General features: G+C 39.3%; 1 protein-coding gene and 1 long non-coding RNA gene across 4 annotated transcripts in view; one reads left to right on the top strand and one right to left on the bottom strand.

Annotated features, from left to right (window-relative positions):
* The window catches only part of LOC135195042 (TSC22 domain family protein 1-like), a 499143-nt gene that overhangs the window by 462261 nt on the left and 8986 nt on the right, over positions 1-27896 (top strand). For all 3 annotated transcript variants that reach the window (XM_064221365.1, XM_064221366.1, XM_064221364.1), the window contains one exon: positions 24141-24192. In XM_064221365.1, coding sequence (XP_064077435.1) covers positions 24141-24192 — 52 coding nt within the window. The remainder of the gene's footprint in view (positions 1-24140; positions 24193-27896) is intronic.
* LOC135195043 (uncharacterized) overlaps positions 128-27896 on the bottom strand; it is a 555149-nt gene continuing 527380 nt past the window's right edge. The window contains exon 4 of the long non-coding RNA XR_010310052.1: positions 128-769. This is a non-coding gene — a long non-coding RNA (uncharacterized LOC135195043). The remainder of the gene's footprint in view (positions 770-27896) is intronic.

Raw genomic sequence — 27896 nt, 5'->3', positions numbered from 1 at the left:
ACCCACAGGAGAGAAGGGGTAAAGGGGCGTGGGGGGGGGGGGGGTGCGAAGGTGTTGTTCCTGGACATACATATCAGAACTTTCACTTCCGACCGGGCGGAGTCCTGCCTTGCATGCTGATCGGGACGGTATTTTCCGCTCGACTTTGGAAAGTCGACGTCGGTTAACCTTTTCTGCGATTGATTCGTACTTTTTTTTTCTTCATCTGCTATCTTCTTTTTAAAGGAAATTGAAGAGGAAAAGTTTGCATGTTGTGGGTTATCTGCTGGTTTCGTGGTATTTTCATCGTTCATTTTGAAGTGGGTCGATGTGAAGAAGAAAGTCAGTCTGTGTAAGTGCAGGCATTAATGAATACTACATTTTTTTCTCATTTTATTTACCTTTCTTTATATTTAGTTGTTCTGCTCTTTATTCCTGAAAAACAGTGTAAACACTTTCATGATAAACTGTAGGTGAAAGACACAAGTTCCTTTAGAATTTCTCCCAACTATATTGTCTTGACTTTTCTTTTTCTTCTTTTACTTTACACTCCTTCTCTTCTTATGGCCAAAAGGAGTGTAAATTGAGTGCTTTATTTATATAGTTTTTAGTTTGTAACTCTTGGTAGAATAGGCTTTTGTAACCTTATACTACAAATATACAATATACATAAGAAAATATCATACTGTTATATAGAATGTTTCAACTGATTTTTAAGCCTTAAATGTTATCATCTGTGTTGCCATACTGTACAGATAAGAAGAGTCCTACTCCGGACGATTATGAATCCCTGAAAAGAGAGAAAACAGAGGCATATGAATGATTTATTTTACAGTAGGGTGTTTTGGCCAGACAGAAATATTGTTCTGACTTGTATGTAATGATACATAATTGAAACTTTCTTAGATTTTCCTCATCATTATCTTGCGTTGGCGTCATTTCTTTTGCTACGTGAACTGCCGGTAGGTTTTCGAAAGTTGCTGTATAATATTTTTTTTTTCAAATCATTAATAACTCGCTCATTTGTGGTTTGGGTTTTTCTCCGTAAATAATTCCTTCTCTCTCTCTCTCTCTCTCTCTCTCTCTCTCTCTCTCTCTCTCTCTCTCTCTCTCTCTCTCCAGAAAGGAAATAATGGATGGAAACTAGAGCTGAAGAGATACAACACATCCCATTGTGGGAACTAATTTACATACAAGATATGTGACACATGGAATAAGCTCCCACCAGAAGTTGTAAACAGCAACAGTGTGATAGATTTAAAAAAAAAAAAAGATAGACAAAATCATTAGGACACTGTGAATGAACAGTTAAACCTGTTCCTAGAGATAAGTGAACACGCGTTGTCTCCTGGGATGGAATAACAATTCTTTGAGACATCCTAATCCCTGTAACTCTCTCTCTCTCTCTCTCCACACACACACACACACCTTTTGTATTAACTCTGATAGCCCTTTCCATGTACTGCACATATTTGGGCGTCTGCGACTCTGAAGAAACCATTTTGTTATACCCGATAGAGCTGATCATAGAGCAGGGATGTAGGCCCCGAAATAATCAATCCAGCCACCACTCGATAGGTCTTCTGTTCTTCTGTCAGTCATTTTCTGGTAGACGACCTTTTTCGTTAACTTTTTGCCGTCTTTGGTTCTCTGTAGCTATTATTTGGCTGAATCTTAAGACGATAATAATCATAATAATTGTTTAAAAAAATCGACATTTATATATTAAATATATTTCTGCGTAAAAAAATAAAGACCGTTCAGATGTTTGAAAGTCTTTTGTGTTTTACTTAGAAATATATTTTGATATATAACTGGATTTTTTAGCTATTTGTTCTTCATGAGACTGAAATAATAATAATAATAATAATAATAATAATAATAATGAGCTCTACATTTGTTTCCGGGATCCCATTGTTGCTCATTGAGAACCTGTATTGATAAAGACTGTAAATGTGTATGATTTAATGTAGCGTTGAGATACGACTTCTACGTTATTTCACAAGCTCGAGTTTCCACTGTTGTATTGTGCAGGGTTTTTATATTGAGTTTGAAGTGGTTTAGTTCGTTGGACTAATATATTCTCTATGTAACATTTTGAAAATTTTACTAGTTTATTCACAGTTTTCGTGCGAACAGAAGATCTTAACTTAACTATATCATAGCAGCGGAGTATTTGCTGTCCCAAGAATTCTGTTAATTTATTAAATCTACTTGAAGTTCCTCAAAATACTTGAAGCCATTGGTTTGCTTCACCCTGTGGAACGCGAAGTGTGGAAGCACCTTTCAAGATATTGAAATGATTCTCTCTCTCTCTCTCTCTCTCTCTCTCTCTCTCTCTCTCTCTCTCTCTCTCTCTCTCTCGTTCGGAAATCGATATTTTAGCAATGATAATAGGGAGCGGGGCCCGTCGAACTTGAAAGGTCAGCAGTACCGAAAAAAAACATTCGAATCATGAGTCTCTGATACGCGATAAAAATGAAATGGGGAAATGGAATCGGAGCGAGGGTACGGACGGGATGGTTTGTGTGTGTGTGTTTGTGTGTGTTGAATTGAATTGACTGTATGTTGAAAGCTGTAGTGTTTATTTTAATCTCTCTTTGATGTCTGCACTAATTTTGAAAATGAACCGTGTATTGAAAGAAACTTTTGAAGTTTTCAGACCATTCTTATTATTATTATTATGAGTAATAATGTTACGAGTAACTGATGTTGCTTTTCTTCTTATTGTTATCGGCAGTACTAAAGGCTTTGGTCCGAATGAGATTGTCTGGAATGAAACCATAGAAAATGGCCTTTGAAGTGTCAGCATATTCAAGGAGAAAAAGACATAGGTATGATAAATAAAACCAGGGCATTGCGCAGATACATTTCTTGTTGCGTTGTTTCAACCAGTCTTATGCTGGCGCGGGCTCTTGTGCAATCTCAAAGCAGCCCGTAACAGAAAGTCTCTGGAATAGAAAGCAGACTTGGCAATTAAGAAATGTAGAGAGAGAGAGGTACATTTGCAACCTCTTTGAAACGTTACAGTACTCTTGAGTGGGAGTGAAAGCGTTATAGAAGCGAGTCCCAGTCGAGTGGGAGAGTGCTGAAAAATAGAAATTGCATTGCGAGAACACAAGGAATAGATAAATTTTTTAAAAGTTTAGCAAGTAAGTTTTATCGTTTCACTTTTGCGACTGAGTTTTGCCTTCACAGAATTTGCATCAAGTGGCAATTTATTCAGCCAATTTGTTGCTGGTGACAGAAGAATTCTTTCGAATTTTGTACCTCTGGTTTTCGTTTCACAAATCGGAGTGTTTGTTAGGCTATAAGGGTTTCATGTTTTTGAGGTTGATGAATTCAGTACTTTTGAAAAGTTAGAAAAAATAGTTTGGGATTACTCTGAATTTTATTATATGTTTATATATATATATATATATATATATATATATATATATATATATATATATATATTTGTGATTATATGTATATATGTGTGTATGTACACACACACACACACGCGCACACACACCAAAATAGTATCGTGTTTTAACTTTATAGACTCAGCTTTTATCTTGACGCTCCGTGAGCTAAACCTCTTAAGATGTCACGCTGCATTAGCTGTCTGCAGAACGTCATTCGCTCTCTCTCTCTCTCTCTCACACACACACACACGCGCGCGCGCGCGCCACATATTATATATATATATATATATATATATATATATATATATATATATATATATATATATATATATATACACAGATACACTCAAATCAGTCAATATGTATGTACGTACTTAGGTTTTTCAGGCTATGAAATACGCGTTATCTTCAACAACTTGGGGATAGACTGCTTCAAGTAACCACTCAAAGGCAAACGGCTCTTTTCATAGATTCAGGAAGTTTAGAGCAAAAAATGTCAAGTATTGCTGGCACTTACCGTACTTTGATTGTGTAACCTCTCTGTCTCCCAAGGAGAAAAGAAAGAGCGAGCCAGCAATGGAGGCTTCTGTTCCCACTGATTTTATAACGTCGGTGAAGGAAGTAGCATTGAAGGCTGTTTATTCAGCGAAATTAGGGACCTTAACTTTCAGGTCGTCAACTCTCTCTCTCTCCCTCTCATTTTATGTTCATCCGGGATCTGTGTCCTTTCTCGCTTTCAGACAAACTTGATAAACTTGCTTATTGTGCTTATACTTTTCGTTAACGGTTTGTAATTTTGAGGAGTGGCTAGACGCAACGGTTGCTCTAGGCAGTTATTTTTTTTATGGGAAATCGAATTATTTGTCTTCATTACATATTAAATGGTATCGGTTATCGGCCTGTTTTACAAATAATTGAGAATGCTAGTACCTAATTTTCGCCGGAAATTGTGGAGCATGCGTCGGTCATTGCCTCATGATTAGTTTGAAATAAACAGAAAATGCTAGTGCATCCCAGAGGGAGTTTGATTTACCTGTTGTTGTCCATTTGATGATTATTGTTTGCATTGGTAATATTTCTAGGTCAAGATTCTGGGGTACTTCAATGGGAATTGAAACGGCTCGTTAAAGATGGGGTGTTAACTTCATATTGCATGTGTTTGGATTTGAATGTAAACTGTTCCATTCATAATGCAAACTTCATTCCATGAGCTTCACACAGATATTGTTCCATCGACCACAAAGCAAACATCGTTCCATGAGCTTCCAAGCAAACATTGTTCCATGGACCACAATGCAAATATTGTTCCATGACTCTACAAAGCAAATATTGTTCTGTTGGCAGCTACTTACTTGAAATACAACTCAAACATTGGTTCTACTGACCACACCTCAAATATGGCTCCAGGGCCCGTAATACAAATATTGTTCTATAACAGTACATTTTAACCTTGAAGCCTGTTAACAGATGGATTGGTCGAGAAAAATGTGACCTTTTTTTTTTTTCAACACTGATATGCCATTTGAAAAATGGCTAATAATTGTAAGTTACCTTATTCTAAGTCACAAGACAAAATGTAATGTAGACTCATTGGAATTTTCAAAATAGCAATCTAGAGTTTTCTCATTTCAAAATAGTAACCTAGACTTTTCCTTTTCAAAAAACGCATTAAGAATTTTTCCTTTTGGGTGTTTTTTTTTTAAGGATATTATGTTTACACTTCATTAGTACCTTATCTTTTTGATACTAACGATTCTTGTTTTTAAATTACAAATGTTTTTATCTCATTTATATCAGTAGCATATTGCCTTTAGTATGTCACGTTGAAGACATCGTTACACAACTCCTATTTCGTGGTTTGAAGTCTACCTTTATCCTTTTCTGGCTAATTCTGGACCATTATTGCCTTTTTATTAGTATAGTACTTGTAGGGGTTTTATATTGGTACGCTTTCTAGTAACTTACCAGTACTTCCTACTTCCTAATCATTTGAAGTTAACATCGGGAATTTAAAGATTTGTACTGTGTACTTTGTGTGTGATGATTTTGTAAAGTTATGCAGCTTCATTTTTTTTTTTTAACCTGCGCCCAGAAAATACGGGGAACTAAAAAACTTGGCGTATGCAAGCACATGAAGGCATATTGGATGTTGGAAAGGGAATCAGTTTGAAAAAGAAAACGGGAAACTTGATGATCAGAGATAGAAAAAAATATGAAATTCGATAGAGGGAGAAATGGTCCTGACAAGTTAATCTAAATGCATCTTGAAGCTGGGGTGAGGGGGTGGGGGGCTGGGGGCGGCGATGTTCAGCAGCTTCTCTTACCTGCAGCAGCTTAGGAGAAATTCTACCTGAGGGAGAAGTGGACTGTAAAATAAGTCTCAGAATAGGTTTCTCTAATTGGCATTCAGGCCCATTCGTAGACATCTTTTCATAAACTGACAGCAGTGTTTATCATCTCTGTGAATCTTGTCGATTTTGTCTATACGACGTAACTTGATAAGCGCTATAAAAACTGGGTTTCTGGGGTAATTGCTAGCTAATGAAACCTGAATGTTTTTGGGAGAAAGGATGGGGAATAAAGTTTGCAGATTGGAATGTAGCAAATGGTTATTTTTGGCGTTGTAGGATCAAGAGAACGTCCCCGAAATCATGGATGCAGACGGGATTGAAACAGATGATCGGTATGTTCCCGTGTGGCCTGAAAGGATGCGGTTATCTTGTAGGTTCGGTAAAAGGGGTCTATGAGGACGTTGGGCGAGTCAAGCCCGTTGGGCCTGTGGTATAGGACGGGCGGACGTCTTGGTAGGGCCATTGGGTGGGAGGGATGGTTTTGGTCTCATTGGGGAAGGGCGGCGTCAGTGGTCAGGGCCGGCTAGCTACTCTGTACTAGGTAGGATGCCAAACGTAGCTGCGAAGGATCTCTCTCCATTCCTGGCTGCTGTCGACCGCTGTCCCCTGTCGGATGAAGGAGTCGCTGCACATTTTGTGTTTTCTTCGGCGTCTGGAAAAAGGAAGTGAAATAACGAAGAAACAATGAAGGCGATTCGTCGCGTCTTTAGATACATTAATAATAATAAAAGAAACGTTCAGCGAGCGAGAGATGGATGTTGTGTACCGAAGTGTTGAGGGGGAAGGGGAGGAGGAAGGGGAGTGGGGAGACGGAGGGTTGTTCGGCCCTGGCACGAAGTCAGTCGGACAAACAAACATACACACGCACAAAAACACACACACACACGCAGCGAGTCTCCCATCCCGCCGCCGTCGTGATCCTCCTCCAACTACAACGCGCACCACGGCAGCAACAGCCAGCACCTTCTCCACGAAGTCTCCTCCGTCTACAGAGTACTACATCCTCTCTGCGTTCCGTCCTTCCTTCCTTCCTTCCTTCCTGGTTGCCTCCGGCGGGAATCTACAGGAGGAGGAGAGACGGTTTTCCGATCAATAGTGACTTATGATGGTGGTGAAGTGATTTTTCAGAAATGACGCAAACTGCGATGCCTCCCTCGAAAGACAGTTGTGCCTCCCGCTCGTTGAGTGAAGTTCGAGTGTTTGTGTGTCATTGTTACTCCCTTTCAGAAGGCTGATGAATACATAATGCTTCCTGAAGACAGTGGAAGCCGAGGGAAATGTGGTCTTCATGTATCTATTAACTTCTAACTGTTTCACGTGATTTGAAATGGGACGTGCGGTGTGTCACACACTTGTTGTGCTGGGTAGGGTGTAGGTTGGGGGAGGGGGGTATTGGTATGGCTTGGCAGGGGGAATTTAGTATTATCCAGGCCGCTTTATACCTAGTTAGGCCTATGTGTTAACCCTAAATAAAACATCATTTTAATGAATGAAAGATAATTTCTTTTTTGTTGATTATTTCATTACTTTGCAGTATGTTTTTTTGTTATCTACACTTCGTTACTAACACACATTGTTGTCTGCACATGTATGGAATGATTTGGAATTTATTAATCTGTGATTGCTAGAGCATAGTGTATTTACGTAAAGCTTGTAGAGTGCATCCCAGATAGAGAGAGTAAGAGTGAGGGAGAATGACGTAGGTATAAAGTAGGGAGAACACCAACTCATTCTTCTCTATGTATTGAATAGAAATAATGAGATTTAAATCCCCCAACGTTCCATTCAGACCAAGAGCATTGCAGTAACACGAAAAGAAAGTACCGTCGCTAATCCCCGTGGCGTTTGCAAAGGCGACACCACAGGCGAGAGTTGGTTGGTATTCACAATAGGTGAACTGACGTCTATTTAGAATTCTCATAGGGAGGAATTGCCGTTTTACTGCGCAGTAGTCGGTGGGAAAGAAACCCCCCCCCCTTTTCTTTTTTTCTTTTTTCTTGATTCCTTCCTGGGACGTCCTTGGGAGTCAAGAGTTTCCTGTATGTTCATCGTCCTTCAGGTCTGTTGCAGGAGTTCATTATCAAGGAAGCCGTGTCCGGTCCTGTCAGATTGCAAAAGCTTTAAATAATTATCGATTCATTTTTTGCGCATTTTATTTTCATGTTCATATTTGATGTGAGCTTTCATTGAAAATTCTCTCTCTCTCACACACACACACATATATATATATATATATATATATATATATATATATATATATATATATATATATATATATATATATAATCTTCTTAGCATTTTTTTACCCCCAGATATGTAGGTAATGTAATAACCACAAAATAATACGTATATATAGCCACAAATGCCTCGTACATCGAATTCACGTAACTTATGCCCTCTGCTATCACTCCCAAAAGGCTAAGGTTGGAATCCTGACTGAGGCAGATATACTCATATTGCGTCCTTAATTCTCTTTGAGTGTAAGCTATTCTGTAAGTAAAATTGATATTCCATAAAATGGGTTTCTGTGCCTGACAGAACGTTGCATGGTATATGGAAAATGCTTCATTAACATGTCATCCAACTGTTATTTCAAGTATTACTTAATATTAATATATCTATATATATATATATATATATTATATATATAGGGGTATATTATATATAAATATATATTATTATATATACTATATATATATTTGTATCGATGGTATGCCATGAAAATAGCATCTTCATATTCACCGTAAATACGAGGATATTTTTAATTCCTGAAAACTTGAAGTTACGCTTGTTAAGTACTAGGTATTTAATAAAACCAATGATTTTGAAATTAAAAAGCGACGTAGTGTTTAATATGCTAGAAGGTAGCGACATAGCTTTGGCCTCATCCCCCCTAATAAGGCCGCATGTAAATGATTCGAGATAAGTTGTCGTATCTGGGTCACGTTAATAGTCAGACCGGCGAGTAATTAGTAATTCAGCTAAAATCGAAGATGCTATCGGAATTTAGGCTTTATTTATTTCATTATCCTGTAAGAAGTTGAGCCTATCGTTGGGGAAGGAGGGGGGGGGGGGGCTGAGTGTAATGTAGGATTGCCTGCCAGAGGAGACCCTTGAGAAAATACGGGAGAAAGTTCGTAGGGTTTTAATTGTGGGCGGACTATTTGCTAGATGACCTCTACAATGGTCGGATGTGTGCAACTTGCATGTGCCTCACAGGAAGCAACTTTTTATGATTAATTTTTTTTTATGTGCCAGTGTCGGAGCCGTCCTGTGCGTTGATCCGTATAAACGTAACCCTGGCACAATTCACCCACCCCTCCCCACCCTCTAGGTACACCCATCATTCTGGGCAGTTTGTTCTTAAATCTGATTCCTCCTTCAGATAGTCATTGCGAGAAAAGGGCTGCCTTGCTTGGCTTGACTTTATAGCTTTTCAGTGGCGTGGGGATTCTTGAGAATTACATAAGAATTTCTATTAGAATAGGTTATATTTATTTTTAGGTCTTTTGATTCGAATTGTTAAGAGAATGTATTGTTTCAGGCTTAAACAATTCTTTAGGCTTTCATGCCCTATTAAAAATCTAACGTACGATTGTTGGTCCAGCTTTTAATCCTGTGCTTAATCTGGTAAAAATGAGAGAGAGAGAATAAACGCTGGATGTACCTGACTAAGGCTTCGTCTCTGTACAATTTGGACCTCCGGCCCCATTTATCACGTCCCAAGGCAGCCGCGAATACCTTTTAATGCTTTTTATGTAACCCTTCTGACGTTTTCTTGTAAAGAGGAGGTCGGTGCTCTCCTTAAGTCTTGTAAATCATAAGTCTTGTACATCAAAACTCTTTGATGTCTCCGAATTTTCGGTGGAGGTTCATTAGCGAATGAAACTTTTTAATAGGATGGTAATTAAGACCTAGGAACCAGCAATGCTCAATCGTTGGACGAAATTTTCAGCTTCCGCCTGACTACTATTTCGTTTATTCCCCGCCCAGGGTGACGGTCGTTTCTGCGATTTCTCAACAATATGGCAGGAAATGTCAGGTGTTAAACCTCAAATTCGCCTTTGAGCTTCCGCCGGCCCCCGTGAGTGCGCTGTATATCGGTAAATACTTTGACTAGGCGATGGCAGCAGTGATTGTATGTGGTGTCCAGTTTGTCCTTCACAGCAATATTGTGACGGTGATAGCAGCATTCTTCTGCAATTGATCAAGGAGGCATGCAGAGAGAGAGAGAGAGAGAGAGAGAGAGAGAGAGTTATTGTGCCGGCGATGTTTGCCTCCACCCTTACTACATACAGCACCATTCCAAGGTCTTCAGTCGTATCAAGGTTGCGTGGCTGTTCTCGTACAGTATGGAATGATGGTTATTGATGGCATTGGTGGAGGGACTCATGCTTATGTTTTTTTTTTTTTTTTATTACCAAGTTTGGTAGACTGATTTCCAAAGACTTGCTATGTAGTAGTTAGAAGTGATGGTATAATTTATTTTTTTGCAAAAGTCATGCTGGAAGACTCGTGGCATGTTAACAGAAAGCTCTCCTTGCCTCTTTGGGTTGTCAAAATGGTTGCCGTGATTTCTGGACTGGATGCTGTGGTCTCCATGGTTTTTGAATTTGTCGAAGTGGTTTCCATGATTTTTTTTTTTTACTTTAGAATTTGTTGCCATTATTTTTTGTACTTTCTGAAGTTGCTTGATTTTTAGAGGTGTTTTCCATTATTTACCCTGGTAGCGAAGTGGTTACCGTTATTTTCTTTTAAGCGGTATCTTGGTTTCTCGTTGCCTATGTTATGCCATAATTTCTTGTTGTCTAAGTGATTGCCATGACACATCGAGTTGGCAATTGATTACCACGACCTCTGACATTGTTATAGTTTTTTATGACTTAAGCAGAAGGATTGATTTTTAGTACTTCTGAAGATGATGGAATTATTTCCGTGTTTTCTTGAACTTAGAAAATTTCTATGATTTGGGACCTTTTTCCAAGAAAGATTATAAACATAGGTACACTTCCATTGCGACTCAGCCATTTAGAATATAATTGTTTTCATGGTGTGTTTCTTGGAATGGTAGATAGCCAGGTAGATGTTTTGTATTACGAATAGTGGAAATATTGAGAGCTTGAGAAAGGCAGTGTGGTGTACAAGATGTGTTACCAGGAACGGGCGATGTTGTTTTCAGAACATCTTTTAGCTCGTGAATTGTAGTTATTGGGTTCCTTGAAACTTGATTTTCGTGTCTTGTTGTCAGTCCTCTATCCCACATTCTTTTCGTTAATGATAGGACTTGATGCTAATTGTATTAGGCAAGGTTTATGCCATTGCTAGTGAACTCGAGATTATATATATAATAAGTATATATATATATATATATCTATATATATAATATATATATATTATATATATATAATAATTGAGCTGCTGACGCATCAGACACAAACCTCCAAGGAGGAGCTTTATCATACCATTATCGCTCTGTTATATTTCGCTTGAATAACCCCCATGTAATCTTCACTCCTGTATGACGCAGTCACATCCAAGACAAAATCACCGATTTTACAAATTTCGTCGTCTCGTTCTTCCGGAGAGTTCAGCGACGTCCATGGTCATCTGTCACTTGCCACAAAGACTGTCCTTGGTAGAGCAAGGTTATTTGTTATTCTGTGTCCTTAGTAACGGTAAATTCTCCTTAGCCATGATGTCCGACCGTAATGATGTCTGATGTATTTTTTGGTAAATTCTCCTTAGCCATGATGTCAGACCATAATGGTGTCTGAATTATTATTGGCTTTGGTTTTGTCCGTAAATAAAATACTTGCATTAATGCCACCATCTGTGGGTTAGAGAACTTTTTACAATTAAGTCGTAATCGGCATATTTTTTGCTATGATTGTGTGCTTCACAGATTTCAAAGAAATAAGATCATATATAATATATGAAGTCTCCGGTTTCCTAAAAATAAGTCGAATTGCCATGATCAAGAAGCCAAATATTCTAGCAATTTAATATCAGGTAGAATAGTATGAGTACGAACCGGATCATCGTAGCGTAGCAACCTCACTAAGTGCTGTCTCCACTTGCTTTTATATGGGATGAGAACTGTACCATATTCAACAAGACAGTCTCTCTCTCTCTCTCTCTCTCTCTCTCTCTCTCTCTCTCTCTCTCTCTCTCTCTCTCTCTCAGTGCTTAGTGTTTTTTTTTCTAGCTATTATTGTGGATACTTTCTTCATTACGTGAGCTTAACATGAAGTAGGTATCCACGATCATGGTAAACACACACACACACACAGATGCTCTCTAAATATGGCATAACGTTACTCTGTTGCTGCTACGTGTTTAAAAGCTCTGAGGTTCACTCCAGGCCTCTGGGTCCCTTTCAGACCTTATCACTCTTGGCTCGTGCTGGCATAAGACCGGCATCATCTAAACCAACCACATGGCGCCATTTCTACCTACCTCATGTGACGCAGAGCAAGATTAATATTCCATTTTATACTTTGAGAAAAAATGGGATGAGTTATTGTGTATGTTGCATGCCTCCCTTTCGTACCTGATTCGGTGCATCATAAAGTATGAAGTTCAACTTTGTTTCTGCCAAACAACATCCTGTCTTCGCAAAGACGTAAACCTGGCTCGTTGTCAATACGTTCAAGGGGTAGAGAGCCAAGGAAAGACAACTAAATAAAAAAAAAAATGTGGGAAGGGTGCTATTGCATTATGTTGATGTGTTGGCGTTATTACTGCCTGCATCAGTCTCATGATGGGGCCAGCAGGACGCAATTGCCATGAGGGGAGGTCAGAATTGCCGCAGAGATTGTTTTCATGACCTCCTGATGACCAGCTTCATCCATTTTCTGTTTTTTTTTTCTCTTTTTTTAACATTTCATTGTTATTTGTTTTCGTCCTAAATCTTAAAAGGACAATGTATTGTTGCCGTCTTGCTTATTCGTATCCACACTCCCCCTCATTTTCTATTGTTTTTGTATTGTGATGGATGACACGTCACAGTATGCCAGCCTGTTCGTATTTGGACCGTGTCACTGTCATTGGAAGAGGCGACAGAATGATCCCCCATCCCCGACCCACCTACCGTGCAACAGTCCCATCCATCCTCCCCATTAGCATTGTTTATCCCCGCTCTCTTGGCATTTATCGCCCTCTTGACGGAAACCTTGTTAGCCAATATAATCCCATCACTGGTAGAGGTTTCATCACTGGCGCCCTTTTCAAAAGTTTTCGGACTGTGTGTGTGTGTGTGTGTGTGTGTGACCTATTTATATTGTGAGTTGTGCTTGAGATAAACAAAGATTTGGACTTCGCTGGGTGGGAAACATTTTACGTATATTTGTCGGGGAAGATATGCTGAAATGGAATTCCTGAACTGTCGTTTGTCCTCTTGACATCCACTTGTTTATTTGCACCTTCCCCACCCCACCATCCCTTCTCTCTCCCCCCCCCCCCCCTCCTTCTCCTCTCTCTTTCTCTTTCACCCCTCCTCCCTTCCTCCTGCAAAAAGTGGTTTTAAGTAGGCGAGGCTTCTGGTTAATGGAAGGTCTTGCGATAGCGGAGGTCGGGTCCTTAAAATGGTCTGGCAGATAAGCTAAAGTATCTTGACAGGTCGCTGGGCAATGGCTAGTTGCTTCCTTTTAGAAATACGGAGGATCTAATCTCGTGTTTTTATGTCCCCTCACTAAAGCAACGGAGTTTGGCCCTTCTCCGTCTAACAGGTATTTTAATGATGCCTTCAGTTGCTTACAGATTGGCTCGATTTCTCGTCTCGTCTTGAACTTGGAACTTTTATGATAATGTGCAGGGCTGTCTTGCGGACCCACGTATCTTGGGGTTGTTTTGTAAGTGAATACTTTACATTCTCTGAATGAAAATGAAGGAATTGGTGTTTGTTTGCGTCAGACAAGTTATCTTAAAGAGCACAATATGCAACATGTTCCACACAAACAGAGAGAGAGAGAGAGAGAGAGAGAGAGAGAGAGAGAGAGAGAGAGAGAGAGAGAGAGAGAGAGAGAACTGTGTTCGAGCGGTGAGCCTTGTTTTGTTGCGAGAGAAAGCAATCTCGCCCACTGAGTGTGTGGTTTTGGAGGTTACGCCCTGAATATGTTAATTTCATTAGATTTATGTAAATACGAGCTGAAGGGGGGCTTGGTTGCAGAGTCCTTTTAAGCATTGGGGCAAATAAAAATGAGACCATGAGCCGAGCAGATATGCTTGCAAGCAGGTCAGTCGATAGCTTTGACAACTCATTAATGAAGCACTGTTTTTGATGTTATTTGTTTTGGAAAATGACTTCAGATGAATATTTAGTTGTCTTCTTGGTTTTGCAGTTCTTTAAAATCAAGGATTCTCTGATATATTGTAAAGGGATTCCTTTAATGAAAGGCGTATCTAGTGATCTCCTCGATTCGTGCAATGTATGAAGAGCATTTTGATAACCCTGCCGAAGTTCTTCGTCGCCAGAGGAGAGCCTCACGACTGGCAATAAGTAATTGGGATTGGGGAGAGATCGTATTATAACTTGAGAGGAGAAGGGAGGTTTTTGAACTGAAGATTGGTCAGGTCCGGCGGAGGTTTGCGGTCTCCGAACCCTCTTGTTTATTCATTTCTGTTGTTCGTGTGCAGTTGAGTGTGTGCGTGTGCAAACTAATCTGTGTGCTTGAGCTGACTCGGGAATCAATGGCGATAAATTGTCACCAGTCACGAAGTAGTCTTGAATATTTTTCAAACTGTTCAAGCAAAAGTTCGGAGTCGGCAACTCTTATTGCGTCTCAAGAATAAGCGGTCAGTGAGTGCACTAGAGACACTTGTGATTGCAGTCACCCCTTTGGGGGTGAGGGGCAAGTAGTGGAAGCATTCCTCTCCTCCTCTTGTCCTGTTTGGTAAGGTTTACTTCGGGATTCGTCTACTGGGTTTGTTTTTGTATGTTTTTTTTTTTTTTTCAATTTCTTCATTGCCTAGATGACCTCCACACACTTTATTTGGAAGATACATTTTCTTGTCTATTTTTGTTGCTGCTGCTGCTGTCTCTCTCTCTCTCTCTCTCTCTCTCTCTCTCTCTCTCTCTCTCTCTCTCTCTCTCTCTCTCTCTCTCTGTTTGACACAACACGTGCTAACATTTATGGTATTCATACGTAAACGAAATATTTCTTTAAAATTTGCAGGTTTGAACATTTGTGTTTCTGTTGAAAGAAAGACAGATATTTCAAAACTAGAGACATTATATATTTGAATAAATAAGTAGAGGAGTGATTATTGCCCTGTGAGCGACGAAGCACACATTCGGAGAATATTCACTCGCTGACTTTTTTGAACTTTGTAACCACTTCATTTGTTGTGGAATACGAGTGGAGGAAAGACAAAGGAGGATCATGATGTCCAACAAGAGCTTCCGGCCCATGAATAATGGCACCGTCTTACCGTCGGTTTGCGCGGCGGCTTACATCGTAGCGAATTCCGGGGGCAGTCGCACCCCAGGTAACATTACCCCCGGGACTCGGACGCCGGGTAACCTCACCCCCGGGAATCTGACCCCAGGGTGTCGCACGCCCATCACTCTTTCCAATAAGAAGTATTATGACATCATGGCGTAAGTTTCTGCTTTTTATTTGGTTGAATATTAGTTTTATTTTTCAAGTGTGTATGTTCTTTTTTTCAGTTGTATTATGTATATTTTGTCCTTCCAGGTTGGAAATATATCAAGCAATTGAAGGCTTTCTCATAAATTGGGTAAATGAATAATGAAGTTTGCGCGGTAATTTTATTTAAATCCTAGTTCAATTTGTTGTTGTATGTGTGTGTGTGTGTGTGTGTATATATATATATATATATATATATATATATATATATATATATATATATATATATATATATATATATATCAAGCAATTGAAGGGTTTCTCATATATTGGGTAAATGAAGAATGAAATTTGCTCGGTAATTTTATTTAAATTCTAGTTCAAGTGTTGTTGTTTGTATGTATGTATGTTATATATATATATATATATATATATATATATATATATATATATATGTATTATATTACATTTAAATTCCTGTATATAAGTTCACGTAATTTTTGTAGCATGCCATACAATGGTGCAAAGATATGTCTATTTCCTGTTCTGGTCACCCTTAACTTTTGTTGTTCTTTAAGTAAGGCTTTCTTATATCTCACAGAATTCATCTCATTACCCATTATCAGGGCCAAATTTCCTGGCGAGTGTTTTATACTAGTAAGAGTTAACGTCATTATTTGGTTCCTGTCAAATATTAGTGATCCAGTCGATGCAACGAAAAATGCTTGCTCTTAATGTAGGAAGCATGGAGAGAGGTGGACTGCATGATCTTATCAGAATTGTTTCCTCAAGTATCGTTTATCTTCGCTAGTGATTCTGACGGGAGTCATGAGTCCCAGTACAGTGTTGTGGTTTTGCATGAAATTCCATTTTCCATGATCTCAAATAAACAAGATAATTGAAAGTGACAGCAAGAGGACATTCGCTTTTTAATAGTCCTTTTCAGTGCTGTATAAAACAATAAAAGGCAAATTCTATAACATTCCCGTTATTTTTTCTTAAAAGAAAAATCTCCTTGCGATGATTGTAAGGAAATAGTTTTAAAACTCCGGCAGCAACCTGTGACATATTAAGGTTTTTAAAGAGTCGGCAACGTCAGTCTGAATTGTTTAAAGATGAAGCTGGTCCTATGAAAAACAAAGTGAGATTAGATAACCCTGAACAAGTATGCGTGATTAGATTACGTTTATTTTTTGTCGATTGAGTTTCAATACTGCATTGTGTCAGATGACGCGTTTCGTCTGTTGCCGCATAACGAATAATTTGTGATTTCCAGCAACATGGCCAATAAATATGCCACACGGTTCAGTGAACTTAGTCAGTTCAACTCCTAAGGTCTACCACATCTACATTTCCTCCAAAATATATGTGTTTTATATATATATATATATATATATATATATATATATATATATATACCTCGTATATATAATTACTGTATGTTCTCGTATAAAAGTTTATATTTTTAAATCAAAGTAGGAAAGTGTAGTCAAGGTGAATATTTTGATACGGAGAGAATTGCTTGAATATGAAAGTGATCACGGTGGTTGGTTATTATATTTATTATTTCTGTGATCTGTCGAAGTGGACTGGGAATGTTTGTTTTTAATCAGTTTTATCTCTTAACTTGACATAATCATGATGCCGCAACTTTACCGCCATGAGTATAGTATAAATATCAGTGAAATGTTTATGCTTGAGTCTAGTTATTATTGAAACCTCCCTGAAGTTGCTTTGCAACCACGGATTGATAATGAAAGCGTAATACACCAGCGAAGAATGACAGCTAAAGATTATAACATTAAGTAAGAAACTGCAAGCATCTTTCGTTACACCGACTGGATTTCTAATATTTGACAGGAAGCAATTAAAAATTGAAAACCTCCCTAAGCAACAGCAACAATTAATGGGAAAGAACATCTTAAAAACTCTCCCCATTTTATGACAGAGGCTGAAAATATAAGACAATAGAAAACTGTAGAACATGACAACTGCAGATTAAATATGAGCCAGACATTGAAAAACAGTAAATAGGTTATTAACGATTCCATAGTACGGAATTAAAATCACCTAGCTCATTACGACATAACAGTGAACGTTTATAAACCTGAAGAGCTCCCGCCGCATGGCAACAAGAGATTAAAAGTGAAAGAGGAAAGTTACGCAGTGTGTGACAGCGTGATTTAAGAACGGACGAAGGTTTGCAGACCGCAGCAAGGAAGGTCACACCTTGTCTCTCTCTAACGGCCACACCATCGTTGCACCGAGGCTTAACTACAGTGAAGTAAATCTAAGAATATGGTCCCCAATTTGTTTCCTTGATTCCCATCTTCGTGCGTGTTGATCAGCTCTACGAGATATCAGAATATATATATATATATATATATATATATATATATATATATATATATATATATATCTATATATATATATATATATGGATATCTTCTATCTCGAAGGAGCTGCAAGTTAACGAATTCGGTAAAGAAAGTAAAACTTCAAAACATACGTATGTAGAGAAAACTATAGAGCACAGCGCCTTGTTGTCATTGTTAATAGGGCTATTTATTTTTTCCTTGTATTTTCCTGATAAACATAAGGTAACATATTTGTTAATGGCAATGACAGTATTACAAATTGCATTTAACGTGTATTGTGTTACTATGAAATTTTGATCATGTTCAAGGTTCTGAGGAAATTGAAACACGCTCATAGTAAACGAAATAAAAAAAACTTTTGAGAATATGTCAAGAAAATGCGTACCAGTTAATGCCATGACTTGGAGTAAGTAATTCTTCGTCTAAGTGGCATGTGACTAACGCTTTGGTAACCGCAATGATTACTTAAAACAACAGCCAGCAGGTTGCGGAGTGATAAAGGTTACAGAAGAAAAGCGACACAAGCAGGAAAGGGCTTCATTATGTCGATTCACATGCTTCCTGCCTGCTTGCTTTCGTCTCTAATGAATGCTTGCGTCCTGCCTCGCTTATTGATTCAGCCATTACCTGCGTTCTTTGGCCAAGTGCAACTGAAGTAAGAGCCGCCGGAATTGCTGCTTACATCGTCAGTAATGCTCTGTAATGGCCCAGGGGCCAAGAAGTGGAGCTTTTGGATGTTACGAATATTTTTTTAATCAATTTTTTTATGGGCACATATGTTAAAATGGCTTTTTATGTGATTTATTATGTGGGAGGATATTAAAATGAGGTGTTTATGTAGTTTTCTTTGTAATAGTCTGTCAGGAAACTAACTCTTATCATGAAAAGTTATACTCAGACATTGTAGGGTTAATGCCCCTCAAGTGCTTGGTGCATGCTCGGAGCTATCTTCATGGTCTGTTAGTAGAGAAATTAACATTGTCTTATACTAACATTTTGTGAATACAGATGGAAGTTTGCGTATGCCTAATGAATTCGCATACCTTATGTTTTAATTGTACGATCACCAAACGACCCACGTGCTCTCGTGATAGCCTTTAAAAAGGGTTTTGGAACGGGTCCTGTTGATATCTTATTGATACCTTTTTAAAATAATTAGCCATCGGCTAAGTTCATGAGAGAGAGAGAGAGAGAGAGAGAGAGAGAGAGAGAGAGAGAGAGAGAGAGAGAGCCCTGTTAACTCTTTGTATCGAGAGTCGCGCTTTTTTTTTTCTCCACGGTAGCAAAGATATCAGCTATTGTTTTTAAGGGTGATCGTGTGTGTGTGTGTGTGTATATTTATATATATACGTATATATATGCTTCAAAATCACAGTAGATACACGTGACTTCATTATATAAGCGAAGACCGGAGGAAAGTGATAAGCAGAAGGTTAATACCAAGCCTCCCATTTATTCAGGTATATTAGCTTATATATATATATATATATATATATATATCTATATATATATATATATATATATATATATATATATATATAGAGAGAGAGAGAGAGGAGAGAGAAGAAAGAGGAGAGGACGAGAGAGAGAGAGAGAGAGAGAGAGAGATTATATTATATCACTTTGTGGTATCAAGTCACCAGTTTTATACTGTTATTTTACGCACATCATTTCTGTGCGAGTTGTCCCAAGAAATTCGTGTTGAGGATGCAAGGTCTGCCATTGAATCCCGTTTTCTATTCATGTAAACAAACCCTGACCATAAATGCAACTCTTCAGACGGTATGGCGCCCTCAACTTAACCAACCAGCTGGTCAATATTTTGATAATGGAGACAGTGTCGCCTGAGATTTCATTGCTAACATGTATATACATTAGTTGTTGTTCTTTCTTGGTAGTAACTTCGGCGTTGCTACGAGAGAATTCCTTAAGGATCGACCCATTGAGCTTGGCTCTCAGTATCTACTCCATAATAACGGTAGTAGTTTGTGCTCCAAAGATACAGAATTTAAAGACGATATAGTTTTTAAGAAATTTATAGTATTGCGTTAATGATATAACCTCAATTCGCCGGTAAGTGGCAATTGAACAGCTAATAATTCTCTCTCTCTCCTCTCATATTTAAAACTTTTTTTGGTTGATTAATTGTAGTTGGTTTTGTATAGTTTTTCTCATGGATTGCCAGAGACAGTTTTACAAATTACTAAAATGCTAAACTGACGTTGCATGATTTTGTGACTTCCTTAATTTTACCGTTTGAATTTTTATTAATTTACCCCATGATTAAATCGTGAAAATCGTTTGGTACAAATTTAGAATATTATGCCCTGATGCCCTTAGGTCTTTTCCATGCAGCATTACGAGAATGATATGGATGAATGATTTTATGGACAAAGTAAACCTAGCTTGCTACTTTTTACATTCCCTGCAAAAGGGAGATGTACAGTTGTGATGAGTTTGGGGCACATCACCTGTGCGTGCCTACCTAAATTTCAAAGGTGTTTAACCAGAAGGGACACCTGTTGAACCGGTCCGTTTCTTCGAGCTCAATATTCACACGTTTATTCGAGCAGTTCAACTTATATCATCTGCATTTTCTGCATGTTGACATTTTTTCGTGCAATTAATAATTACATTGGAAATTTATTAAGCTATATCTTTGTTATTAAATATTACCTTGGTATTGTTTTTACTTTATTTAATATAAAAATCAGACATTAAGCCATCGAACAGGAACGATTTGTTGCAATTCAACATACTTCGATTAGAATAATCTGGTCATGATCTTATCGTGCGGGATATACATTCCTTGGTGTCATCTTCAATTTTTGAAGAATTAAATGGTATATTGACTGTAATCAGAAGCTGTAATTTTGTTTTTTGATGTTAGAAATTTTCAGCTTAATGAAGCTGCATGCATACTAATTTATAAAAAAACAAAAACAAACAAACAAACAACAGCAGTGTAATGTGCAAATGGAATCTGTTCAATTTTTCTTTACAAGAGAGAATATTTTAAGCATCCTTCTACACTAGAATAGAGCCAATGTTTTTGCCCCTGAGAGTTGACTCCAAATACTCTACGGGAGTCGCTTGACATGATCCTACGGAAGAAAGGTGCGACCTTATAAAATCTTCATCTATTTCTTGTCTTGCCAGTGACCTTAGTACACGTAGCTGTAACGCTAGAAAATACCTAATAATTAATTAGTAGACGTAGGAGCACCATGTGTATAGGGTTCACGTTGGTTGGGAATGCACTGTCTTGCCAAGACGGTAGTAGCCAGTGTTCCGCCTGCCGTGAAACCCGTTATGAAGTCCGAATTATCTAGAAGCAGTCGTCGTCAGTGAATCCAGGAACCTGTCGATTACAGCTACATTTGAACCCATCCCCCAACCATTCTGTTTTCATTTTATGCTCAAAATAAATTTAGTTTGTTGTCTACATATTTTTGTGAGAGAAGAGAGATGCTTGCGCCATCTATATTCAAAAGCAACAAACCTTTACACTTCAAAATGAGCAAAGCATTATTTCTCAGCCGGCACCCAAAGGATTGTTTCTTTATTTTTTTCTGATAAAACAAAGCGTTGGCTTTTGTTTGTAAACGTTGCCCGATTCTGTTAAGGTCATTGAGTAGAAATTCGTAGTAATGGACTGTCCATGACGGCGAAGGAGCTCCCAATGGCATCGATCGACATGGCTTGTTTTTAAGCTGTTTTTCTCCAATTGAGTGAATAGATTTATCTGTGGTCTTGGCTCTCCTGTTAGTAGTTGCTATGCAGTCGTCAAACGCCACATATAATTGTTCTAATGTAGATATCCAACTCACTAAGTACCCATAACAACAAATGTCGTCCGGCTTTTTACTCTTCCACTCTCTTTGGTGGAAGACCGACCGTCCAGGCGCAGACGCGAGACCCCGAGGGGGGCCCTGGATTTCCAGAGAAAACGTCATTGCTCTGTTTGGGCCACCGACTAGGTATAACAACAGCGAATACCGCGGCAGTGTGAGGAGAGAGTTATGTTAAGCGCAGTCCCGGGCCCCATGTTATGATGTTAAATGTCGTGACGGGATCAGCTGTTGGCGACGCCCGGTAAAAAGCATAACACGTATTGTAAAGCTCGAACTCATTGTTCATGCGCCGACCGGGGCCCCACCACAACAGAAAGGTTTGGACTGCTGGTAAACCTGGAGACCCGTTTTCAGCTGAAACAGTCCCCTCGCAGGAGTAGAAGAAAGTGGATCTACGTTCCTAAGCTCTCTGACGCGGTCGCACAGAACTCTTGTATCTTTGACTCTTCGTCGCCCCAGTGAAGGAAAAATGTTGTGTTCAGATATTTATGATTACCAGACGTACGCCAATGCTCTCGTTAAGAGCATAGTAGTTGATAGGTAAGTGATGTTTATCTTTATATTTTTATAACCATATTAGTTTCTTTGGTGGAGGTTGTGCATGGATCGATTTCCCCCCAGGGCAAGCAACAATGGCAGTAGTTCTCATGGCCAAAACTGCCGCCGAGCGCGAGCCGCACTTTCTTTTCACCATCGCTGGTGGCTTGCGCCTCTGTGAATAAGGTTTGATGGCTTACATTCATGATTCCCTTACTCCGCCTTCGTAGTCTCCTTGAGAAGCCAGATTCGTATTTGACTGAATGGGATGACTGACGGAGACGTTGGGAGGGAGGAAGGAAGGTTACAGTGAAGGTGACGTTGCAAATGGCAGCCGCCATCGCCCTACTTTCCATCCAGCACGTACACGGTAATCCATTCTTAAGATGATGGATCAGAACCCTCTTAGGCATAGATATGTCTGCGTTTCATATATCGATGCAGTCTTGGCGAGAGATGTTTGATACTTCGCTACAGTACCAGTTTGCCTGGTCGCTGGCCTCCCTACCTTTGTGCTCATGGAACTCCCGAAATACTTGACGTTCTCATGTGGCCGGTCGTTCCTTAAGAGTACTGCTCTCTCTCTCTCTCTCTCTCTCTCTCTCTCTCTCTCTCTCTCTCTCTCTCTCTCTCTCTCTCTCTCTCGCCAGGAAAAAATGTAAAGCCATGAACAAGATTTAAATTTTAGTCTCTTTCAACTTGTTAAATATAAGTAGCATACCCGTACTCGGTAAGACTTTAAGACTTGGAATAATTTTATTTAGGCAGTAGATGTTGCCTAACTCCCAACAACAGCGTTGTTGTATGTTGCTGGTGACCGTTAATTGCTAGCCCAAAATTGTTGGAGGAGGAGCATCGTCATCCGTTGTGGCAGGACCTTGACGAGTGCTGGTTAAGCGAGAGATTGGGGGTTGCTGGTTGTGTTGGTGCAGTGTTGTTGAGGGGAATGGCATAAAATTTGAAGCAGCCCCTTGCCCACATTTACTATTTACTAATCAAGGACATAATTTGAGCACCTTTATCTTAGTGAACATGCCGAGCACTTAGTAACCTCTTCCTCATCTAGTAAAGCAATTTCGATAAATTGAATTCTTCACTAATCCGCCTTTACAAAGATTAGAGAACTTAAGCATGTCAGTAGATTAATAAGGACTGGAGATCTTTAGAATGTCAGTAGATTAGTTATAAATATTGTCAGATTGTCTACGGGTTCCGGTGGTATTTTAGTAAACATTGAATGGTGTATTAAGTCCGTAGAATTTAACCCGAGTCGATGCTAGTTCTGTAATGTGCGCAGTCAAACCCGTAGATTTTTTCCCGCAGTAAACCCTGTTTTACTGTTATCTGGGTTTGAAATCTACAAAGGTTAAGCATGAGTGTTGGTGATTCATTAAAAATAAGTAATCCTGTTCTAAGGCTAAAGGACTGTACACTTGCGCAGTTTATATATATAGGGTTATACAAGGGAAGAATTATTGGTTGCCTCGCATTAAACGTGAGATCTCCCTTATCAATGTGTTGTCAAGTGTTGTGAATCCTCACTCCCAGTAAAATCGACCTCGATTGATAAGCAAAGTCAAGAGTCCATTGTACCTGATGTCTGTTTTCATAGACTTTATCCTTTATTCATATCTGGTAGGCAGTGTTATGTGGTAATTTGTGTATATTCACGTTGGTCTGCGATGCTAAATATCGATTTGATGTAGACGAATCTGCTTCGGAATTGCTATCTTCGTATCATTTTATCACATTACTTTGGAATCAAACCCGGACACAAGGGAACGGAAAGGTTTCCTTGCCGATGTGAAGTGGAAATTTATTAGTGGTGCTCATGTGATTGTTTTTGTGGCGGTTGTTTTGTTGTTTGAAATATGTCTTGATATATCCTTGCATTGTTTGTAATTACCTAGTAAAAGTAAGAATTTTATAAAGGTGCATCCTATGAATTTTTCTCAAGAAAATGTTTTTATCGAGTATGTAATCGATAGACATAACTGTTGTGACTAACGTTGGCATGAATACTTATGTTTAATTTCTTTCTTTACAGTGCATCCACCGCCAGTACGGTTGCCATTGACAACAAGATCGAGCAAGCCATGGTGAGTAGTTTGTTCTTTATTTGAAAATTTAGTTATAAACCAAGGGAGGGAAGGTGATTTTTGTGTATCCTTTTTTTATTATTATTATTATTTATCCATCAGTATTCATTTGCTTCTAAATGAAGTTCTTCTCAACGCGGGATGTCAAAGCAGAACATTATTTAACAATCCTTGCCGAAATATAGTTATCAATGCTCGTTAGTGTCTAACGAAAATGGCCATTATTTTTAAATAGTTATATTCCAAGTTGAGGATTATTCATGAATGAATGAGGACGCGGCTTGTGCGAAGCAATTGTGGAGTGTCTCCCGCGGTTGGCCGCCATCTTGTTATTGGCGTTAGCAACACTCCGTTCTCTATCATCATTCTCCCTCCCAAGCTTACCTCCGTCAAGATACGTGCTCAGATCCCCACCCCCCTCCCACCCACTATCCCTTGCGTTATTCTCCCTTTTGTAAAAACCTTCTGCCCCCCCCCTTTCCCCCCCCCCTTTCCCCCCCCCATAGTCAAACCCCACTGGCTTACAAACCTTATACGGAAGACCCCAAAAATAGTATTTGTTTCCTTGTGGTTGGCCTTCGAGCACCTGTGTGAAAATGCCAGTATACTTTGGTATTAGTAGACCGATGAGGAAATTGCCCTCCCACACGGCAGAACGTGTGTAGGCGTTTTCCTCGTAGATAGTAGGCATTTTTGCATTATTGCCTTATTAATAGAGTTGCGTGAAAGCTAAGACTTAATTCATGTTCAAAATTTCTCCTAGTTTAAGACGAAAAATATATAGTGATCAGAATGACCGAACCAAACACCCCCCCCCCCCCCCCAGAAGTATTGATCGATTGCTTGGCTTGAATGGGAGCTGTTGCAAAATGGACGTCGTTTAGACTTGTTTCTCTGAAGTCTAGTTGGCTGTTCATGGTTAGCGGTTGTGCTAGGAGCGGAACGAGTTACTTTCCATGTATACACTTCTTTCGGGTGTTCCCTTTGTAGTTGTAGTATTGTAAAACTTATTGGGTGTTAACATCAGTTGACTTGGACGGGAAGTTGTATATCATTGTGAATAATGGGTACAAGAGAGACCACTCCAAAATGCTAGGAAGGAAGAATGGATTATGTGCCTCGGGTTTACAGGCTGTGAACAGATTCTGTCGTTGGAAATACGATCCTCTCGTCATGCTGGTCTTGTGACACTAAGGCAGGTTGATGATAACCCGCCCCCACCACTGACAGTCGTAACATTCATATAAACGAATCTAGAGTCTAATTTTTTTTTTTTTTATAGTATGACAATTTTTACGAACTAATTATGCAATCCCAAAGTTGCTAGAAATAATATTGATTAATATAGTCTAGGAAACTGTTCTTGGCTCTTATTTGAAGTCTGTTCCTGTTTTCAAATATTTTGAAATGTTGTTCATTTAAAATTTAGTTGAAGTTCAATCGGGGGCTATTGTATGAAAAGTTAATTTAGGCGAAGTTTGACCACCATGCAGCATATATGAAAATCGTTGTGATATGTAAAAATTATAGATAATGATCTGAATGGTAAAACGTGGATTACAAAGTAATCCCATAGAAGTATGAATTACAAATAGTATAACAGGTTTCGCCGGGTTTTTCTTGATCATTTGAACAGGGATTTGAATCTGGGAATATGAACTAGTCACTGATTTTAGACGTGTTGGAAATGGGTCATGGTAAACCGCTCTCGGTTGTATAGTTCTCACTCACCTGTGATATTTGCCATCAAACTAGGGGCCCCCCTCCGTAGCCGTTCGCCTAGTTGTGCCTCAGACTCGACTCACTTCAAATCGTACATAAATGCGAATGTTTGCGTGTAATCTTGACGCCGTTGAAATTGAAGTATATGATACTCTTCGGGCCATGCTAACTTGAATGGAGAAGTGTCTTCGGAGGATGCGATGCCACCGTCCGTGGGCATACGAGTGGCACTACGTCGTCGACAGGGCCCATCGTTTCTTCGCCCCTCCCCAGTTGGCTCCGTGACTCGCGTTTCGTTGAATATGGAGAGGGTAAGGAGCCTGGATGAGAGGAGACTAGGCTATTACGGGGTGAGGGAAGGGGGGTTGAGGAAGGGAGGTTGGTTTTTACAGGAAGGTGAGCATGTGTGCGTGCAGTGACGGCAGGTGGGGGTGGGTTGGGGTTGGTAAGGGGGACTGTTGTCATGTGAAGGGAGTTTGGAGGAGCAGCGGTGGGAGAGGAAGGGAGAAGGGGGATAAGGTGAGCCAACCAGACAGCATGGCGCCTCTGTCTCCCTCATTCCTTTTATGTACCTTATGAATGGTTTTATATTACTTGTTATCGACTGAGTAAACAGTACCTTTCATTTGCCAAATACATCAGTGAATACTGGTTTTGGCGTTTTATTCAATCAATTACGTCGCCTGCAAATTTATTCCTCTTTGTATTGCTCTTATGTTTTCATTTTTTGGCAGATTTATACTACGTTCTCAGAAGTCTTCGTGAGATACCTCCGCTAGTAACAGAATTAGCGTTCGTGATATTTAGGTCTTCTTTCTCTTGGTAGGAGAAGTGCCAGAATTTAATCTAGCTTTCATTGCGTCATCGACCACGTTTAACCAAGTCGCGGTCCATGAAGAAGGGTCTGTCGCTTGGTTCGTGACTGTGAACGACTTCTGCTAATTATGGTATCTTAATCCTGATCGGTTAGATCTTCTCTTTTGTAGTAGGAACTTGAACGTGGGCGGTTCCATTAGCTCCCGCTCTTCCTCTTTTGGTCTGTTCCCTCTCCCTGCGGCGTTCCTCTTCCTCCTCCTCCTACGGTGTACGCCATTTAGGCCAAGGTTGAATCGGGTCGTAATTGCGAGTTTCTTGCTCATAGGGTTTCCATGGTCTTCCGGTATGTCTGTGATATCGTCTGCATACGCGTCTGTATACGTAGCCTCCTTCCTCGCTTCATCTTTTCTGTGAGTCCTCGTTGAAGGCGTAGAGGATTTTGCTTTACGCGGAAACTCATCTTCTTGGTGTGCTTAGGTTCATTTAACTTTACATTATTATTCGTTGCGATGTAAAGAGTTGACAACTTTTCCTGTAAACGAGTGAAGTGGATTAATTATCAACTATTTGTAACCACCACCTTCAGCATCATATGCACTTCCGCATTATCCATAAGCACGGATGATACGCTTCATAAACTCCTCGTTCTCTCATACATTGTATCGGGTGCTCGTCACAATAACTGTACATAGCAAGACATTTATTCTTTTATTTTTTTATTTATTAATTTTATTATTTTTGTGTATATGACATTTTTTTTACCGTCCGTGTTTAGCGCAATGAATGCCGTATAGATCGAATTACGACTCATTTTAAGTTAATCCAGTACTCTGGTACAATGGTAACGGATTTGCCATGGAAAAGGACATCCAACCACAGAACAAAAATGAGGAAGCGGCCATGTACGCTGTTTTTTCTGGTGCTGATGATTTGTTTGAGTAAATGACCGTAAGATAATAAAAGGAAAATCTGTGTGAGATTTTAGTTTTGATTTTATAGTTTTTATCTATATCTCTCGTTAATACAGTAGTAGTTTATAGATCCAGCGTGTATGTTACTTGGACATCTCCTCCTGATCCGTTATACTCGTTGGTTTTTAGTCTCGCTAAAGGGGGGGGGGGGGTTCCATCTTTTTTCCTTCCGGGTTTGTGGTGTCATGCATACCA

This window comes from Macrobrachium nipponense, chromosome 15, assembly GCF_015104395.2.
Source record: "Macrobrachium nipponense isolate FS-2020 chromosome 15, ASM1510439v2, whole genome shotgun sequence".
Lineage (NCBI taxonomy): Eukaryota > Metazoa > Arthropoda > Malacostraca > Decapoda > Palaemonidae > Macrobrachium > Macrobrachium nipponense.
The sequence above is the reverse complement of the archived record's forward strand: the minus strand, read 5'-3'. Positions and strand labels throughout refer to the sequence as shown.